Source organism: Coregonus clupeaformis, chromosome 23, assembly GCF_020615455.1.
Source record: "Coregonus clupeaformis isolate EN_2021a chromosome 23, ASM2061545v1, whole genome shotgun sequence".
NCBI classification, from domain to species: Eukaryota; Metazoa; Chordata; class Actinopteri; order Salmoniformes; family Salmonidae; genus Coregonus; species Coregonus clupeaformis.
The window spans coordinates 52,361,566-52,382,202 of record NC_059214.1 but is presented as its reverse complement, the minus strand read 5'-3'; the positions used below and the strand labels follow the sequence as shown (position 1 = coordinate 52,382,202).

Below are 20,637 nucleotides of genomic sequence, written 5' to 3'. Positions count from 1 at the left end.
TCTCTCTCTTTGTGTCTGTCTCTCTCTCCCCCTCTCGCTCTCTGCGTGTCTCTCCCCTCTCTCTCTCTGCGTGTCTCCCCCCTCTCTCTCTCTGCGTGTCTCTCTCCCCCCTCTCTCTCTCTCTGCGTCTCTCTCTCCCCCTCTCTCTCTCTGTGCGTCTCTCTCTCCCCCTCTCTCTCTCTCTCTGTGCGTCTCTCTCCCCCTCTCTCTCTCTGTGCGTCTCTCTCTCTCCCCCTCTCTCTCTCTGTGCGTCTCTCTCTCTCTCCCCCTCTCTCTCTGTGCGTCTCTCTCTCTCTCCCCCTCTGTCTCTCTGTGCGTCTCTCTCTCTCCCCCCTCTCTCTCTCTCTCTCTGTCGTCTCTCTCCCCCCTCTCTCTCTCTCTGTGCGTCTCTCTCTCTCCCCCTCTCTCTCTCTGTGCGTCTCTCTCTCTCTCCCCCTCTCTCTCTGTGCGTCTCTCTCTCTCTCCCCCTCTGTCTCTCTGTGCGTCTCTCTCTCTCCCCCTCTCTCTCTCTGTGCGTCTATCTCTCTCCCCCTCTCTCTCTGTGCGTCTCTCTCTCTCCCCCTCTCTCTCTCTCTCTGTGCGTCTCTCTCCCCCTCTCTCTCTCTCTGTGCGTCTCTCTCTCTCCCCCTCTCTCTCTCTGTGCGTCTCTCTCTCTCCCCCCTCTCTCTCTGTGCGTCTCTCTCTCTCTCCCCCCTCTGTCTCTCTGTGCGTCTCTCTCTCTCCCCCTCTCTCTCTCTGTGCGTCTATCTCTCTCCCCCTCTGTCTCTCTGTGCGTCTCTCTCTCTCCCCCTCTCTCTCTCTCTCTGTGCGTCTCTCTCCCCCCTCTCTCTCTCTGCGTGTCTCTCTCCCCCTCTCTCTCTCTCTGCGTCTCTCTCTCCCCCTCTCTCTCTCTGTGCGTCTCTCTCTCCCCCTCTCTCTCTCTCTCTGTGCGTCTCTCTCTCTCTCCCCTCTCTCTCTCTCTCTCTGTGCGTCTCTCTCCCCCCTCTCTCTCTCTCTGTGCGTCTCTCTCTCTCCCCCCTCTCTCTCTCTGTGCGTCTCTCTCTCTCTCCCCCTCTCTCTCTGTGCGTCTCTCTCTCTCTCCCCCTCTCTCTCTCTGTGCGTCTCTCTCTCTCCCCCTCTGTCTCTCTGTGCGTCTCTCTCTCTCTCCCCCTCTCTCTCTCTCTCTGTGCGTCTCTCTCCCCCTCTCTCTCTCTCTGTGCGTCTCTCTCTCTCCCCCTCTCTCTCTCTGTGCGTCTCTCTCTCTCTCCCCTCTCTCTCTGTGCGTCTCTCTCTCTCTCCCCCTCTGTCTCTCTGTCGTCTCTCTCTCTCCCCCCCTCTCTCTCTCTGTGCGTCTATCTCTCTCCCCCCTCTGTCTCTCTGTCGTCTCTCTCTCTCCCCCCTCTGTCTCTCTGTGCGTCTCTCTCTCTCCCCCTCTCTCTCTCTGTGCGTCTCTCTCCCTCTCCCCCTCTCTCTCTGTGCGTCTCTCTCTCTCCCCCTCTCTCTCTCTCTGTGCGTCTCTCTCCCTCTCCCCCTCTCTCTCTGTGCGTCTCTCTCTCTCCCCCTCTCTCTCTCTCTGTGCGTCTCTCTCTCTCCCCCTCTCTCTCTCTGTGCGTCTCTCTCTCTCTCCCCCTCTCTCTCTGTGCGTCTCTCTCTCTCTCCCCCTCTCTCTCTCTCTGTGTCTCTCTCTCTCTCCCCCTCTCTCTCTGTGCGTCTCTCTCTCTCTCCCCCCTCTGTCTCTCTGTGCGTCTCTCTCTCTCCCCCTCTCTCTCTCTCTGTGCGTCTCTCTCTCTCCCCCTCTCTCTCTCTCTCTGTGCGTCTCTCTCTCTCCCCTCTCTCTCTCTGTGCGTCTCTCTCTCTCTCCCCCTCTCTCTCTGTGCGTCTCTCTCTCTCTCCCCCTCTGTCTCTCTGTGCGTCTCTCTCTCTCCCCCTCTCTCTCTCTGTGCGTCTCTCTCTCTCTCCCCCTCTCTCTCTGTGCGTCTCTCTCTCTCCCCCTCTCTCTCTCTGTGCGTCTCTCTCTCTCCCCCTCTCTCTCTCTAGGCCCTGTAGTAGGGAGTAGGACAAAAATGTCATGCCCTCCTAAAACAGGTTCTAACTCCAGTTCTGTTTGCGATATTAAGATTCTAACACTGACAGTGTGTTATACAGACTTATTTAGGAAAAGCCAAGGACGGAGGGGGGCATGACATAAAACAATGTCAATGTAATAAATTAAATTAATGAGCAGTCGGTTCTAGTGTTAAGAGATAAACTAGTTATATTTATTTAATGGTCCTTCAATCCGGTTCTGTCAGTTGATCAGTTGGTCCAGTTGGTCCAGTCTGTATCGCTGTAGAGGAATGCAGTGAAGGTTGAACGGTACATGATGTATTAGTGTCTGTGTACAGGTAGCCTACCTCTGTACTGCCCGGGGGGCCCTGATTGGGCCCCTGTGGCGTGGGTGTTTCCCCGTCCTGCTCCGAAGGTCTGAGAACACTATCCAGAGAATCCACGCTGCTGGCCGACGCAGAGTTCACCGACGACCAGGAGGAGTGGGACACGGAGCGGACCGCGTGTTCGCTGACCGTCCCCACGGAGCCCGTCCTGCGGTGGGTGTGGTGGTGGGTGGCGGGCCTCCGCATGGTGGAGGAGGAGGAAGAGGTGGAGGCGCTAGCTAGGGAGTGCGAGCTCTGTCTGGCAGCCTCGTCCATACTGAGAGAAGCCTGCTCCAGCTGGGCCGTGATATCATCCAGGGACAGGTTGGAGGCCATGGGGCGGCGGTGGCGAGCTGCCACCGTGGAGGCTGGTGAGGCCCGGGTACTGGTGGATAGATAGAGGGGTACTTTATTAATCCCTGAGGTGAAATGACATGTCAAACGCAGTAGCAAAATAAATATACATACTGTCCCGGACAACACGAAAAAACAAAGTCCGATAGGAGATAAATCAATAAATATTTGATCAATTGATAAATAATCAATAAATAAACACATAAATACCACAACACAACAGTGACATCAATGATATATTCAACATAAACATAAATATATCCACAGTTCAGCAATAGCTTACCTGCTGGAGGTGCTGCCCCCACTGCTGGAGGTGCCTCCTCCACTGCTCCCAGCATGCACCTTGGTGCTGCTGCTGCTGCGGCCAGCGGGGGGTTTCTGGCGCAGCTTAGCATCACCTGGCACACCCAGCCTGTTCTTGCCACTATTGGGCTTGCTCAGCTCCTGCTCTATGGAACACAGGTCTGCCATCAGGGAATCCAGATCTACACCGTCTCCGCCCTGGTTTAGAGCCTCTGGAACAACAACAACAACAACAACAACAACATTAACAACAACATTAACAACAAAAACAAAAAATATAGCTGCAAGAAGCAATGCCGGGGTTCAAGCTTTGGCCCCATAGCACCACCACCAGGACAAATTGGACACATATCCCTGAAGAGCTACTTCTGTATTCTTTACGACGCTTGCCAAATATCAGAACTCAAAATCAAAACAGATCATGCAATACGCTTTTGATGTATTTTGGACAATTTTCAACCATGTTGACTACTTTAAACGCCTTATTCTCCAGAAGAATCTTTGGATGTCTTCAAATGAAATATTTTTCCAAGACTCTAGCGCAAACAATATGGCTGCTATAAGCCAATGAGCTTGCATTAATTGTTTTTCCTGTCCAACAGCGCCACCATGCTGGCAAACAACCATACTCTACAGGTCAGCTAGACTGACATCCCTGAGCATGTGTGCCAAATTCCAATTCTGACTCGAACAGATCAAAATATATAAATACTGTATGTGCCGATATAGCACCATTGTGTAAAAAATGAACATCTGTGTCTGATTTATATGCATTTATGTGCCAGGTCACGCCCACTTGAATGTTTATTGGTCAGTACCATATTGTTTGAGTTGCTAGCGTGGAAAATATTGCGTTGTGAGACATTGATCCATAAATGCCATGTATCAAGTTGTGTGAGCCATGACCAGCCTTTGAAAGCATTTCATGGCTACAGATGTGAGTGCTACGGGTCGACAGTCATTTAGACAGGTTACCTTAGCGTTCTTGGGTACAGGGACTATGGTGGTCTGCTTGAAATATGTACAGTCATGGTCAAAAGTTTTGAGAATGACAAACACTAATTTTCACCAAGTCTGCTGCCTCAGTTGACGGCAATTTGCATATACTCCAGAATGTCATGAAGAGTGATCAGATGAATTGCAATTAATTGCAAAGTCCCTCTTTGCCATGAAAATGAACTTAATCCCCCAAAAACATTTCCACTGCATTTCAGCCCTGCCACAAAAGGACCAGCTGCCATCATGTCAGTGATTCTCTCGTTAACACAGGTGAGAGTGTTGACGAGGACAAGGCTGGAGATCACTATGTCATGCTGATTGAGTTAGAATAACAGACTGGAAGCTTTAAAAGGAGGGTGGTGCTTGAAATCATTGTTCTTCCTCTGTTAACCATGGTTACCTGCAAGGAAACACGTTCCAGAGAGTCATTTAGCTTGTCTGGTAGGCTCTGGGCAGCTATCGGCTGGGTTTCCCTTTGTAATCCGTGATACTTTGAAAGCCCTGTCACATCCGACGAGCTTCAGAGCTGGCAAAGTAGGATTCGAACTTAATCCTGTATTGACGCTTTGCCTGTTTGACGGCTCGTCGGAGGTAGTAGCGGCATCTCTTTAACAGTGCATTCGGAAAATATTCACACCCCCTTCACTTTTTCCACATTTTGTTACGTTCCAGCCTTATTCTAAAATTGATGAAATTAACATTTGTCCTCATCAATTTACACACAATATCCCATAATGACAAAGTGAAAACAGGGTTTTAGAAATGTTCTGCACATTTATAAAAATACAAAAAACTAAAATACCTTATTTACATAAGTATTCAGACCCTTTGCATCCTTTTTCCAATTATCATCCTTGAGATGATATTTAGAAAATATTTTTATCTGAACACTTTCAAAGTCAGATTAGGATATAAGTCAGGGACTAGATAGTGTTTTTTTTACCTGGAGTTGTTCCTTATTGTAAAGAGATGGGTGGGCCTAAGGCTTAAAAGGGTGTGAACGATGCCGAATGGGTGTAGACAAAGAAGAGCTCTCCAGTAGGTGTACCAAAACGTTCAAGGGCCATTTTCTCAAAAGTGGGGTTTATCAACTTTCAAAGCAGAATTACTTTCCCATTGGTTCCTCAGTTTATATAACATTTTGTAGCTCGGAGTCTACTTTTATCCAATGTAAAAAACACAATTTCTAATTTTGCTACATAAGACCGGGTCGAGGCAGTGGGTCACATTTTTACTCCTGAACTTATTTAGTATTGCCATAACAAAGGGGTTGAATACTTATTGACATTTCAGCTTTTAAATTTCTATTAATTTGTATTAAATCCTAAAAACTAAATTCCACTTTGACATTAATGGGGTCTTGTGTGTAGATCAGTGACACAAAATCGCAATTTAATCCATTTTAAATTTAGGCTGTAACAACTAAATGTGGCAAACGTCAAGGGGTGTGAATACTTTCTGAAGGCACTGTACGTGTGCAATTCTCACTCCGGCCTGCAAAAGGCAGCAATACGCAATATAGCACCCAGTGTGCCGGAAACACAAGAAGTCGATTTGGATCAGTGGCGGGGAAAGTGGTGTGTGCTGGTTTTGCTAGTTAGCTTGGCTGTTACCATCCCTGCAGCCTACAATGAAAGGACCTAAGGGTGACATAACAACGAAAATAGTATAGAAATGGCCCCCAAAAATGGAAAAGTTGAGGATGAACACACAGAATTCAATGATGAATGGACTGAATCTTATGCATTTATAGCCAACTGCTTAATATGCAGTGAGAAATTAGCCAACAACAAGAAATCCAATGTCGACAGACATTTTCAAAAGCAACACACTATATTTGCTGAAAAGTATCCACCTGGAGATGCCAGAAAGAGAGCCATTGCTGAGCTGAAGCACAGAGCAGAGGTACCTTCTCAAAATGGATCAAATGGTAAAATACAAACACTGCTGCTAGCTTCGTGGAATGTGGAAAGTCATTCACAGCAGGGGTTTGGATCTGAAATTATTTACCGATTGTTTCGTTCTGAACCCCAATTTTTTTTTTTACGGTTTACATCGTTTCTTTCTGTTCCTTTTTAAACCTCAAATCTACTTGATTTTACATTTAGCTCAACGTTAAATGACTTCACCAATCAGTGCGGATAGAGCAGCTCGCTATGGAGCGGGAAGCAGGTTGCCTAAACAGGTTCAAACTGGTAAAGATGTTCAGCTGGCCGGCCGGCAGACACCGGAATACGTTTCAATGACAGAAAAAAAATTGTAGGGAAAGAAAATGGCTGGAACGTAGATTTTTTTTTTTTTTTTTTTACCGGTTCCCATGCTTTCAAAATAACGGAAGAGTATAGATCCACTTTCGTTGGTGGTTCTGATTCTGTTCCTCTAAAAAATTAATTTTCCGGTTCCGTTCTCTGAACCGGTTCCAAACCCTGGTTCACAGACGGTGAGTACTTGAAATATTCCTTTATAAAAGTATCCGAGACGCTGTATTCCCATTTCAAAAAACGAAATAGTTCAGAACATGTAAGATCTTCTGCAAATAATGTCAAGGACAGGACCCTGAAAATGGCAAGAGACATTAGCAGTCAGCAGATTAAGGACATAAATGCAGCCTATTCTATCGCGTGATGCTGATGCCATAGCACAGACAGCACTGCTCTGCAGGAACTCTGAGGGTCCGCAAGAGGAACTTGTTGAGTTATTACTGCTGAAAGGACAAACACAGGGAGAGGTGGTTTGTGATGCGGCTGTTTAAAAGGCCAAATAAATCAAAACCAGCCACCTGGTGTCTGTGGCAACAGAAGGGGGGAGGAGGAGAGGAGCTTCCTACATAGATGGTCGGATCAAAAGCTGATGACGTTTCATTGCATCATCCATCAAGAGGCACACAAACATTTTCTGCCAGAGTTGATGGAAGTGTTGAACCTTGTTGTCCAATTTTGTTGGTAAACTAAATAATGGTAAAAGGGTTAAACCCACTGCCCTTCTGGAGACAGGCGCATGGTCTCCCATCCCTGAAATAATTCACACAGCAGAACAACTGCGATTTGACACCGCAAATCTGCAAGTTTCCATTCTGACAATCCAACAATAATTTGCTGCACGATTTGACTATCATTCCTTGTGTCAACCCGTGATGTTGACGGACTCCAGGGAGTGAGCCAACCACGGCTAGAACTGGAACTGGCTGACACACAGGACAAGAACATACGGGTGTAAAAATTCAAAGGCCTGAGAACGTACCTGGAAAGTCTCGCACGGACACTCTGACTCAAAATCACAAATGGAAAGAAATCCAAGACCTTCAGAAACAAGACCAGCTTGTATTTGACATGTGGAATGGCTTTCCCGACAGCTATGGCAACATGAAGAGAAATGCATTTGGCATCATCTCAATCGTTCGGTCAACTTAACTGTGCGAGCAGGTGTTTTCAAGCAGGAACTTCATCACTGCCGTCTGACTGACCGAAGACAGTCCTGTCATCCTTCTGCCGGAAGACAGTCCTGTCATCCTACTGCCGGAAGACAGTCCTGTCATCCTACTGCCGGAAGACAGTCCTGTCATCCTACTGCCGGAAGACAGTCCTGTCATCCTTCTGCCGGAAGACAGTCCTGTCATCCTACTGCCCTAATATCGTTAAGACCTGCTCAGAGGCACAGCAGCAGAAATCACACAGAACTGGTAAGTTATGCTATTTATTTATTCATTCATTTAATTTGTAAGAAAATCTGTTCATAATACCAGTGTGTATTTAGCTGTTTTAAAGGCTCACCGAGGGGGGATTGTGTGAAAGGGGAAAAAAGGAAGGCGACCCAGAAAACCTTGTGATTATAGCCTCATACCAAGAGCAGCTAAAGAGTGAGGCCATTGTAATCAAAACAGGAGATATGACCACCTTCTCCAAAACAATATAGTCGCTGTCCAGGCCAGAGGTGCTGAAGGACCGCAGATAGGTTTGGAAATATTGGGACAATTACAATCTACAGGACAATAAAACCTTCGTACTTTTATTCTGTTCTTGACATGTACCAAAACATTACCTACTGCAGGTTAAGTTTCTGTTGCTTCAAGTTTGCAGACTAGGCCTGTCTGAATGGAGGCCTGTCTGAATGGAGGCCTGTCTGAATGGAGGCCTGTCTGAATGGAGGCCTGTCTGAATGTGCTAATTTCTCATTTATAAAAGTAAAGTAAAGAAACAAAGAACCGCCATCCCATCTGGTTTGGGCTTAGTGGGACTATCATTTGTTTTTCAACAGGACAATGACCCAACACACCTCCAGGCTGTGTAAGGGCTATTTGACCAAGAAGGAGAGTGATGGAGTGCTGCATCAGATGACCTGGCCTCCACAATCACCTGACCTCAACCGAATTGAGATGGTTTGGGGATGAGTCGGACCGCAGAGTGAAGGAAAAGCAGCCAACAAGTGCTCAGGATATGTGGGAACTCTTTCAAGACTGTTGGAAAAGCATTCCTCATGAAGCTGTTTGAGAGAATGCCAAGTGTGCGCAAAGCTGTCATCAAGGCAAAGGGTGGCTATTTGAAGAATCTCAAATATAAAATATATTTTGATTTGTTGAATACTTTTTTTGGTTACTACATGATTCCAAATGGGTTATTTCATAGTGTTGATGTCTTCACTATTATTCTACAATGTAAACATTTTTAAAAAATAAAGAAAAACCCTTGAATGAGTAGGTGTGTCCAAACTTTTGACTGGTAGTGTATCTTCCAGTGATAAAGGTTACCGAGCCCTGCTTTAGGGAGAGCCCAATATGCCCTGATGGTGGCGCTATGGGGCCATAGTTTGAACCACGCCATGGCTGCCTGATGGTGGCGCTATGGGGCCATAGTTTGAACCACGCCATGGCTGCCTGATGGTGGCGTTATGGGGCCATAGTTTGAACCACGCCATGGCTGCTTGCAGCTATATTATGTAGACTGTATTAATACCGTTGATGTTGTATATGGAGAAGCGGTTGCAGAAGCTAGCCATGTTGGTCTCCTGTCTGAGAGGGGCTTTCTGAGGGGCCTTCTGGACCGTCTCTGGTTTCCCATCATCTAGACTCTGTACAGGGGGAGAGAACAGACCGTATTTCCCACAATCATATGAAAATACCACCCACTAAGAAGGTAGTTATAATGCTGAATATAAATGGTCACAAAATAATCCATATAACATCACTGAATGTCCACATAATATATTAGTTAGTTACCTGTTAGGGTTAGTTACCTGTTAGGGTTAGTTACCTGTTAGGGTTAAGGTTAGTTACCAGTGTGAGTTAGGGTTAGTTACCAGTGTGAGTTAGGGTTAGTTACCAGTGTGAGTTAGGCTTAGTTACCAGTGTGAGTTAGGCTTAGTTACCTGTTAGTTACCTGTGTGAGTTGGGGTTAGTTACCTGTTAGGGTTAGTTACCTGTTAGGGTTAGTTACCAGTGTGAGTTAGGCTTAGTTACCAGTGTGAGTTAGGGTTAGTTACCTGTGTGAGTTGGGGTTAGTTACCTGTTAGGGTTAGTTACCAGTGTGATTTAGGGTTAGTTACCAGTGTGAGTTAGGGTTAGTTCAGTGTGAGTTAGGGTTAGTTCAGTGTGAGTTAGGGTTAGTTACCAGTGTGAGTTAGGGTTAGTTACCTGTGTGAGTTAGGGTTAGTTACCAGTGTGAGTTAGGGTTAGTTACCTGTTAGTTACCTGTGTGAGTTGGGGTTAGTTACCTGTTAGGGTTAGTTACCAGTGTGAGTTAGGGTTAGTTACCAGTGTGAGTTAGGGTTAGTTAAATGTGAGTTAGGGTTAGATAAGTGTGAGTTAGGGTTAGTTACCAGTGTGAGTTAGGGTTAGTTACCAGTGTGAGTTAGGGTTAGTTACCAGTGTGAGTTAGGGTTAGTTACCAGTGTGAGTTAGGGTTAGTTACCAGTGTGAGTTAGGGTTAGTTACCAGTGTGAGTTAGGGTTAGTTACCTGTGTGAGTTAGGGTTAGTTGCCTGTGTGAGTTGGGGTTAGTTACCTGTGTGAGTTGGGGTTAGTTACCTGTGTGAGTTAGGGTTAGTTACCAGTGTGAGTTAGGGTTAGTTACCAGTGTGAGTTAGGGTTAGTTACCAGTGTGAGTTAGGGTTAGTTACCAGTGTGAGTTAGGGTTAGTTCAGTGTGAGTTAGGGTTAGTTAAATGTGAGTTAGGGTTAGTTAAATGTGAGTTAGGGTTAGTTAAGTGTGAGTTAGGGTTAGTTACCTGTGTGAGTTAGGGTTAGTTACCAGTGTGAGTTAGGGTTAGTTACCTGTGTGAGTTAGGGTTAGTTACCTGTGTGAGTTAGGGTTAGTTACCAGTGTGAGTTAGGGTTAGTTACCAGTGTGAGTTAGGGTTAGTTACCAGTGTGAGTTAGGGTTAGTTCAGTGTGAGTTAGGGTTAGTTAAATGTGAGTTAGGGTTAGTTAAATGTGAGTTAGGGTTAGTTAAATGTGAGTTAGGGTTAGTTAAATGTGAGTTAGGGTTAGTTACCTGTTAGGGTTAGTTACCAGTGTGAGTTAGGGTTAGTTAAATGTGAGTTAGGGTTAGTTAAATGTGAGTTAGGGTTAGTTACCTGTGTGAGTTAGGGTTAGTTACCTGTGTGAGTTAGGGTTAGTTAAGTGTGAGTTAGGGTTAGTTACCAGTGTGAGTTAGGTTTAGTTACCTGTGTGAGTTTATCCAGCTCTCCCAGCCAGGCTCCAAACATCTTGTCTAGATCCTGATCTTCTTTGTCACTGTCCTCCTCCTCTCCTCCCTCGGAGTGGTCCAGCTCCTCGTCTGACAGCTGATCCATCTGAAACACACACAGCGTACAGTTAGCTACCGGGCGTGAGTTGTAGCTTGACGAGCATATCAGTCCCTCTCATTCATCTCCAATGGGAACCCTGCATCTCCATGGTAACATCCCTGGAGCAAGTCCACCTAACTGATGAACACCTGGCCATCGCAGCATATGGGTCCTTCCAAGTCCACCTAACTGATGAACACCTGGCCACTGACTTCAATCCATGTCTATGTGTCTCCAGAACCTATCAGATCACTTGCTTTAATCATTCATCTAAATAATCATAATTCCATATTTTCAACCTTTTCGACACTGGGCACCCCAAAACTCAGAGTGGGCACAATTTTGCATTTTTCAAACACCTGAAACCATTTTCATTCAATCTAGAGCCATAATCATTAAGCTTAATTATATGTCAAAGACATGTATATTTCTCTTCATATCTCAGTATACCTCTTCAGCTGTCTGTGTCCTCCTGACTGGTCTTTCTGTTTTTTAAAGAAACGAAATATGCTTCTCTGCATCTCTGCTAAAATCTGGGTAAAATATTGAAAGGAATGTGAGTCTTATTAAGCACATTTAGTTATTGCTTGCTTTTCTAAAGTCTACCAACCTTGCCAGCAGGCACGCCAGCTAAGATACAGGTAACTGCCAAAATAATGGAAATGAACATCCCATCATGCTTAGGGTCATGTATAAAAATGCTGGGCAGGCCATTATTTTGGCTAACATGGCTATGCCCCCATAGGATGACAATGCCGCCATCCACAGGGCACGAGTGGTCACTGAATGGTTTGATGAGCATGAAAACTATGTAAACCATATGCCATGGCCGTCTCAGTCACCAGATCTCAACCCAATTGAACACTTATGGAAGATTCTGGAGCGGCGCCTGAGACAGCGTTTTCCACCATCATCAACAAAACACCAAATGATTGAATTTCTGGTGGAAGAATGGTGTCGCATCCCTCCAATAGAGTTCCAGACACTTGTAGAATCTATACCAAGGCGCATTGAAGCTGTTCTGGTGGCTCGTGGTGGCCCAACGCCCTATTAAGACACTTTATGTTGGTGTTTCCTTTATTTTGGCAGATACCTATAGTTAGACAAGCCAGCTACTCTAACGTTATTGATAGCCTGAAATGGCTTCTTGGTAGCTAGTTATGAGGATGGGAGATTGGGAACCTATCTGGGCTAGCTAAAGACAACTTCATAACATTGGTAAGTGGGTAGTATTATTATATATATCCCACAGTTGACAGTGCATGTCAGAACAAAAACCAAGCCATGAGGTCGATGGAATTGTCCGTAGGGCTCCGAGACAGGATTGTGTCGAGGCACAGATCTGGGGAAGGGTACCAAAACATTTCTGAAGCATTGAATGTCCCCAAGAACACAGTGGCCTCCATCATTCTTAAAAGGATGAAGTTTGGAACCACCAAGACACTTCCTAGAGCTGGCCGCCCGGCCAAACTGAGCAATCAGGGGAGAAGGGCCTTGGTCAGGGAGGTGACCAAGAACCCGATGGCCACTCTGACAGAGCTCCAGAGTTCCTCTGTGGAGATGGGAGAACCTTCCAGAAGGACAACCATCTCTGCAGCACTCCACCAATCAGACCTTTATGCTAAAGTGACCAGACGGAAGCCACTCCTCAGTAAAAGGCACATGACAGCCCGCTTGGAGTTTGCCAAAAGGCACCTAAAGGACAGACCATGAGAAACAAGATTCTCTGGTCTGATGAAACCTAGATTGAACTCTTTGGCCTTAATGCCAAGCGTCATGTCTGGAGGAAACCTGGCACCATCCCTACGGTGAAGCATGGTGGTGGCAGCATCATGCTGTGGGGATGTTTTTCAGCAGCAGGGACTGGGAGACTAGTCAGGATCGAGGCAAACATTTCTAAAAACCTGCTTTCGCTTTGTCATTATGGGGTATTCTGTATAGATTGCTGAGGATTTGTATTTATTTAAGCCATTTTAGAATAAGGCTGTAACGTAACAAAAATGTGGAAAAAGTCAAAGGGTCTGAATACTTTCCGAAGGCACTGTATATAGTATTATCACTACTGGTTAACCCAGAGTGGGATCTGATTTTGGAGCAGCCAGATGTCTGAGTCCTCCTCATCAGAACAGGACCACTTCAATTCATCAGGATGGGAGAACTAGAGACACAGACAATACTGGGATAAACCAAGGTACAAACTCGGAACACAACCTCATTTACTGTGCAGGCCATTAGGGGATTAAGAGGACTGGGCCTTGGGCCATCCTGTAAAACTCTGTTCCCCCCCTGTCCTATTCCTGGAAAGCGGTGTTGCTCCCTCCCTCCCTAGAGGCAGAGTGAAAACCATCCCTACTGTAGAGTAAAAAAGGCTCACCCAGCCAACGATTAGAGGAGAGCTGTGGATAGCAGGGCTGTCATCTGGGCTGTGGCTAGAGGAGAACTGGTGAAGGGCTGAGGCTTGGGTCGCCTCTACATCTGTGGGCTTCGAGGGGGGAACGAGATGAAGGACGTTCTGGGCTGGGTGCTGTGGGCTGTGGGCTAGGGGCTGGGGCCTGGGGGCTAGGGGCTAGGGGCTAGGGCCTGGGGGCTAGGGGCTGGGGGCTAGGGGCTGGGGGCTAGGGCCTGGGTGCTAGGGGCTAGGGGCTGGGGCTGGGTGCTAGGGGCTAGGGGCTGGGGGCTAGGGGCTGGGGGCTAGGGCCTGGGGGCTGGGTGCTAGGGGCTGGGGGCTGGGTGCTAGGGGCTAGGGGCTGGGGGCTAGGGCCTGGGGGCTAGGGGCTGGGGGCTGGGTGCTAGGGGCTGGGGGCTAGGGGCTGGGGGCTAGGGGCTAGGCTGGGGGCTAGGGGCTGGGGTGCTAGGGGCTGGGGGGCTGGGTGCTAGGGGCCTGGGGGCTTGGTGCTGGGGGCTAGGGGCTGGGGGCTAGGGGCTGGGGCTAGGGGCTGGGGGCTAGGGGCTGGGGGCTAGGGGCTAGGGCCTGGGGGCTGGGTGCTAGGGGCTAGGGGCTGGGGGCTAGGGGCTAGGGCCTGGGGGCTGGGTGCTAGGGGCTAGGGGCTGGGGGCTAGGGGCTGGGGGCTGGGTGCTAGGGGCCTGGGGGCTGGGTGCTAGGGGCTGGGGGCTGGGTGCTAGGGGCCTGGGGGCTGGGGGCTGGGGGCTAGGGGCTGGGGATGGGGAGGCTCTGGAGAAGATACACTGACTACACGTTGCATTTTGCTGGGGCTGGAGTTGGATTTGGAGTTAGGGCTCACATCACTGTAGGACATGTGGGGAAGGTACACACACTTGGCTGAGATCAGCAGGAGCCTGGGGAACGTGCAGGGCTGAGATCTGTTCTGAGATCAGTAGGTAGCCTGGGGAATGTACACCACCCTGAACCTCCCCAGCAGGTCTGAGCAGAGCCAAGATCTGCTCTGAGATCAGTAGATAGCCTGTGAAACGTGCAGGGCTGAGATCTGCTCTGAGATCAGTAGGTAGCCTGGGGAATGTACACCACCCTGAACCTCCCCAGCAGGTCTGAGCAGAGCCAAGATCTGCTCTGAGATCAGTAGGTAGCCTGGGGAACGTGCAGGGCTGAGATCTGCTCTGAGATCAGTAGATAGCCTGGGGAACGTGCAGGGCTGAGATCTGTTCTGAGATCAGTAGGTAGCCTGGGGAACGTGCAGGGCTGAGATCTGTTCTGAGATCAGTAGGTAGCCTGGGGAACGTGCAGGGCTGAGATCTGCTCTGAGATCAGTAGATAGCCTGGGGAACGTGCAGGGCTGAGATCTGTTCTGAGATCAGTAGATAGCCTGGGGAACGTGCAGGGCTGAGATCTGTTCTGAGATCAGTAGGTAGCCTGGGGAACGTGCAGGGCTGAGATCTGTTCTGAGATCAGTAGATAGCCTGGGGAACGTGCAGGGCTGAGATCTGTTCTGAGATCAGTAGGTAGCCTGGGGAAACGTGCAGGGCTGAGATCTGTTCTGAGATCAGTAGGCCTCCCAGACAGCAGAAGTGCTCTTCTATCTCTGGGTGTGACTTGATGTCACATGGTTGGTTCTTATATCAAACATAGTGAAGGTAGAGGGGTGGATACTGGACAAACAGTTAATGCACTCACACATCTATGCACACAGCAGGGCTGGGCTCAATTCCAATGGAAGGCAGTCAATTCAGGAAGTAAACTACAATTAAATAATTGAAAAATATGCATTTATGCATTTATTTTCAATGACTTCTCAATAAACTGAAATGTAGAAGCTATTTATTTAAGTTTTTTCAATGTCTGAATTGTTTTATTCAAATCACTTCCTGAATTGACTGCCTTCAATTGGAATTGAGCCCAGCCCTGACACAAACACACACTCCTGCTGCATGCCTGTCTGGAAATACGCTGTTTTCCTCTCCTCCTCCAACCTCCAACCTTCCCTCTATTCCTCCAACCTTCCCTCTATTCCTCCAACCTCCCTCTATTCCTCCAACCTCCCTCTATTCCTCCAACCTCCCTCTATTCCTCCAACCTCCCTCTATTCCTCCAACCTCCCTCTATTCCTCCAACCTCCCTCTATTCCTCCAACCTTCCCTCTCCTCCTCCAACCTTCCCTCTATTCCTCCAACCTTCCCTCTATTCCTCCAACCTCCCTCTATTCCTCCAACCTCCCTCTATTCCTCCAACCTCCCTCTCCTCCTCCAACCTTCCCTCTCCTCCTCCAACCTTCCCTCTATTCCTCCAACCTCCCTCTATTCCTCCAACCTCCCTCTATTCCTCCAACCTCCCTCTCCTCCTCCAACCTCCCTCTCCTCCTCCAACCTCCCTCTATTCCTCCAACCTCCCTCTATTCCTCCAACCTTCCCTCTATTCCGCCAACCTCCCTCTATTCCTCCAACCTCCCTCTATTCCTCCAACCTCCCTCTATTCCGCCAACCTCCCTCTATTCCTCCAACCTCCCTCTATTCCTCCAACCTTCCCTCTATTCCTCCAACCTTCCCTCTATTCCGCCAACCTCCCTCTATTCCTCCAACCTTCCCTCTCCTCCTCCAACCTTCCCTCTATTCCTCCAACCTTCCCTCTATTCCTCCAACCTCCCTCTATTCCTCCAACCTCCCTCTATTCCTCCAACCTCCCTCTATTCCTCCAACCTCCCTCTCCTCCTCCAACCTCCCTCTCCTCCTCCAACCTCCCTCTCCTCCTCCAACCTTCCCTCTCCTCCTCCAACCTTCCCTCTATTCCGCCAACCTTCCCTCTATTCCTCCAACCTTCCCTCTATTCCTCCAACCTTCCCTCTCCTCCTCCAACCTTCCCTCTATTCCTCCAACCTCCCTCTATTCCTCCAACCTTCCCTCTATTCCTCCAACCTTCCCTCACTTCCTCCAACCTTCCCTCTCCTCCTCCAACCTTCCCTCTATTCCTCCAACCTCCCTCTATTCCTCCAACCTTCCCTCACTTCCTCCAACCTTCCCTCTATTCCTCCAACCTTCCCTCTATTCCTCCAACCTTCCCTCTATTCCTCCAACCTTCCCTCTCCTCCTCCAACCTTCCCTCTCCTCCTCCAACCTTCCCTCTATTCCGCCAACCTTCCCTCTATTCCTCCAACCTTCCCTCTATTCCTCCAACCTTCCCTCTCCTCCTCCAACCTCCCTCTATTCCTCCAACCTTCCCTCTATTCCTCCAACCTTCCCTCACTTCCTCCAACCTTCCCTCTCCTCCTCCAACCTTCCCTCTATTCCTCCAACCTCCCTCTATTCCTCCAACCTCCCTCTATTCCTCCAACCTTCCCTCTATTCCTCCAACCTTCCCTCTATTCCTCCAACCTCCCTCTCCTCCTCCAACCTTCCCTCTATTCCTCCAACCTCCCTCTATTCCGCCAACCTTCCCTCTATTCCTCCAACCTTCCCTCTATTCCTCCAACCTTCCCTCTCCTCCTCCAACCTCCCTCTCCTCCTCCAACCTTCCCTCACTTCCTCCAACCTTCCCTCACTTCCTCCAACCTTCCCTCACTTCCTCCAACCTTCCCTCACTTCCTCCAACCTCCCTCTATATCCTCCAACCTTCCCTCACTTCCTCCAACCTTCCCTCTATATCCTCCAACCTCCCTCTCCTCTTCCAACCTCCCTAAGACCACTACTAACCTGTCAGAGGGCCAACCATAGCATACATTACCCAATATCAATCTGAAGATCAGAACCACAGCAACATTCCTCGAGGGAAGAGGGACAGGAGGGTCTGGAATGGGCATTTCCATGTAAACATCCCCATCAGCAATAACATGCCAAGTTCATAGGAGCACCTCAGATTTGTGTCGAATGAAAGCCAAGGGTCTATTCTCATTGACGAGAATTAAGGAGAAGTTTGAGAGATTCTCAAAAAGATCTCGATTCTCAAGAGCCATTATTGTAATGTGAACCTCCCGTCTCGCACACCACCTCCGGAGGTTGCGCCCGGCAGTTGCCCCCCCGTTGACTTGATACTAACAACAGAGCAATGTGTTTTTAAAATAGCCAGTTCTACTCCCAATAACTCCTAATATAGACTAAAGCCAGGGGACAGTGACAGAATGTAATCATGAACCTTGTATTTACTGAGTGCTATAACCAAAATACCTCTGTTCAGTGCAGTTATAAGCCCCTATACAATCATTTCTTTTTTGGACTGATTCCGTAGTTTTTCCCCAAATTCAGTTTTCTCTGTTTCTTTTTTTCAGGTTTCCGCTTTCAAAATCACACCTTTTTAATAGAAAAACAACTAAATTGGATGTTTTAAGTCCACAACAATACTTAAACCACATCGGGAGACCACTTGTGTTTTTGTGTAATTACCCTTTAATTCCAGTGAGCACCTGGCAAGAGGCTGTTGTTTAGCGTGACAGTAGAGTTTGTTACCCTTTAATTCCAGTGAGCACCTGGCAAGAGGCTGTTGTTTAACGTGATAGTAGAGTTTGTTACCCTTTAATTCCAGTGAGCACCTGGCAAGAGGCTGTTGTTTAGCGTGATAGTAGAGTTTGTTACCCTTTAATTCCAGTGAGCACCTGGCAAGAGGCTGTTGTTTAACGTGATAGTAGAGTTTGTTACCCTTTAATTCCAGTGAGCACCTGGCAAGAGGCTGTTGTTTAGCGTGACAGTAGAGTTTGTTACCCTTTAATTCCAGTGAGCACCTGGCAAGAGGCTGTTGTTTAGCGTGACAGCAGAGTTTGTTACCCTTTAATTCCAGTGAGCACCTGGCAAGAGGCTGTTGTTTAACGTGATAGTAGAGTTTGTTACCCTTTAATTCCAGTGAGCACCTGGCAAGAGGCTGTTGTTTAGCGTGATAGTAGAGTTTGTTACCCTTTAATTCCAGTGAGCACCTGGCAAGAGGCTGTTGTTTAGCGTGATAGTACAGTTTGTTACCCTTTAATTCCAGTGAGCACCTGGCAAGAGGCTGTTGTTTAACGTGATAGTAGAGTTTGTTACCCTTTAATTCCAGTGAGCACCTGGCAAGAGGCTGTTGTTTAGCGTGACAGCAGAGTTTGTTACCCTTTAATTCCAGTGAGCACCTGGCAAGAGGCTGTTGTTTAACGTGATAGTAGAGTTTGTTACCCTTTAATTCCAGTGAGCACCTGGCAAGAGGCTGTTGTTTAGCGTGACAGCAGAGTTTGTTACCCTTTAATTCCAGTGAGCACCTGGCAAGAGGCTGTTGTTTAACGTGATAGTAGAGTTTGTTAAACAAATACCCACTGGATTGATGCAAATCATCATGACATCATTCTGCCAGGTAAGCATAGGCATAGTTAACATTTAAATGAGAAGGTTTTTGGGAAAGCCTGTCCATCTACCAGAAGACTTTTCATTAGCATCATTGCTAACGGCTACATAAAGTAGTAGACCGGTACACCACACAGACGGGGCATTATAGTTGCCTCTTCAGAAAGTTGCAGGAAATACGAATCACTGATGCATTCTAAGTTCAATACATTGAGTTGATTCTCTACTATGTTCAATACATTGAGTTGATTCCCTACTATGTTCAATACATTGAGTTGATTCCCTACTATGTTCAATACATTGAGTTGATTCTCTACTATGTTCAAAACATTGAGTTGATTCTCTACTAAGTTCAATACATTGAGTTGATTCCCTACTAAGTTCAATACATTGAGTTGATTCCCTACTATGTTCAATACATTTCTGAATATTGTTGAATTCCGTTTTAATGTCTGGATTCCGTCTGCGTTCTCTGCATCGTGGATTTGAGATTTTAGCCCTACAGAGAGGAGGATGATCGGGCAGGAGGAGGAAGAGGTGGTACTGGGGCTACTTGGAGGAGGAGGAGGAGGAGGAGAGGATAAGGGAGGGAGGAGAGGAGGAGGAGGAGAGGATAAGGGAGGGAGGAGAGGAGGAGGAGAGGATAAGGGAGGGAGGAGAGGAGGAGGAGAGGATAAGGGAGGGAGGAGAGGAGGAGGAGGAGAATTAAGGGAGGGAGGAGAGGATAAGGGAGGGAGGAGAGGAGGAGAGGATAAGAGAGGGAGGAGAGGAGGAGAGGATAAGGGAGGGAGGAGAGGAGGAGAGGATAAGAGAGGGAGGAGAGGAGGAGGAGAGGAGAGGAGGAGGAGAGGAGGAGAGGATAAGAGAGGGAGGAGAGGATAAGCGAGAGAGGAGAGGAGAGGATAAGGGAGGGAGGAGAGGAGGAGAGGATAAGAGAGGGAGGAGAGGAGGAGGAGAGGATAAGAGAGGGAGGAGAGGAGGAGGAGAGGATAAGGGGGAGAGGAGGAGGAGAGGATAAGGGAGAGAGGAGAGGAGGAGGAGAGGATAAGGGAGAGAGGAGAGGAGGAGGAGAGGATAAGGGAGGGAGGAGAGGAGGAGGAGGAGAGGATAAGAGAGGGAGGAGAGGAGGAGGGGGAGAGGATAAGGGAGGGAGGAGAGGAGGAGGAGAGGATAAGAGAGGAGAGGAGAGGAGGGGAGGAGAGGGATAAGAGAGGGAGGAGAGGGGGAGGAGGAGAGGATAAGGGAGGGAGGAGAGGAGGAGGAGGAGAGAGGATAAGAGAGGGAGGAGAGGAGGAGGGGGAGAGGATAAGGGAGGGAGGAGAGGAGGATGAGGAGAGGATAAGGGAGGGAGGAGAGGAGGAGGAGGAGAGGATAAGAGAGGGAGGAGAGGAGGAGGGGGAGAGGATAAGGGAGGGAGGAGAGGAGGAGGAGGAGAGGATAAGGGAGGGAGGAGAGGAGGATGAGGAGAGGATAAGGGAGGGAGGAGAGGAGGAGGGGGAGAGGATAAGGGAGGGAGGAGAGGAGGAGGGGGAGAGGATAAGGGAGGGAGGAGAGGAGGAGGAGGAGAGGATAAGGGAGGGAGGAGAGGAGGATGAGGAGAGGATAAGGGAGGGAGGAGAGGAGGAGAGGATAAGAGAGGGAGGAGAGGAGAGGATAAGGGAGGGATGAGAGGAGGAGGAGGAGAGGATAAGGGAGGGAGGAGAGGAGGAGGAAGAGAGGATAAGGGAGGGAGGAGAGGAGGAGGAGAGGATAAGGGAGGGAGGAGAGGAGGAGGAGAGGATAAGGGAGGGAGGAGAGGAGGAGGAGGAGGAGAGGATAAGAGAGGGAGGAGAGGAGGAGGAGAAGGGAGGGAGGAGAGGAGGAGGAGGAGGAGAGGATAAGAGAGGGAGGAGAGGAGGAGGAGGAGAGGATAAGGGAGGGAGGAGAGGAGGAGGATGAGAGGATAAGGGAGGGAGGGAGGAGAGGAGGAGGAGGAGGAGAGGATAAGAGAGGGAGGAGAGGAGGAGGAGGAGAGGATAAGGGAGGGAGGAGAGGAGGAGAGGATAAGGGAGGGAGGAGAGGAGGAGGAGGAGGAGGAGGAGAGGATAAGGGAGGGAGGAGAGGAGG

The 20,637-nt window shown here is 48.6% G+C and overlaps 1 protein-coding gene across 1 annotated transcript in view; it reads right to left on the bottom strand.

The window, feature by feature from the left end:
• The window catches only part of LOC121537106 (ras-associated and pleckstrin homology domains-containing protein 1-like), a 217,519-nt gene that overhangs the window by 74,652 nt on the left and 122,230 nt on the right, over positions 1-20,637 (bottom strand). The window contains 4 exon segments of the mRNA XM_041844881.2: positions 2,373-2,775; positions 3,028-3,259; positions 8,996-9,110; positions 10,702-10,830. Of these exon segments, the coding sequence (XP_041700815.2) occupies positions 2,373-2,775; positions 3,028-3,259; positions 8,996-9,110; positions 10,702-10,830 (879 nt within the window).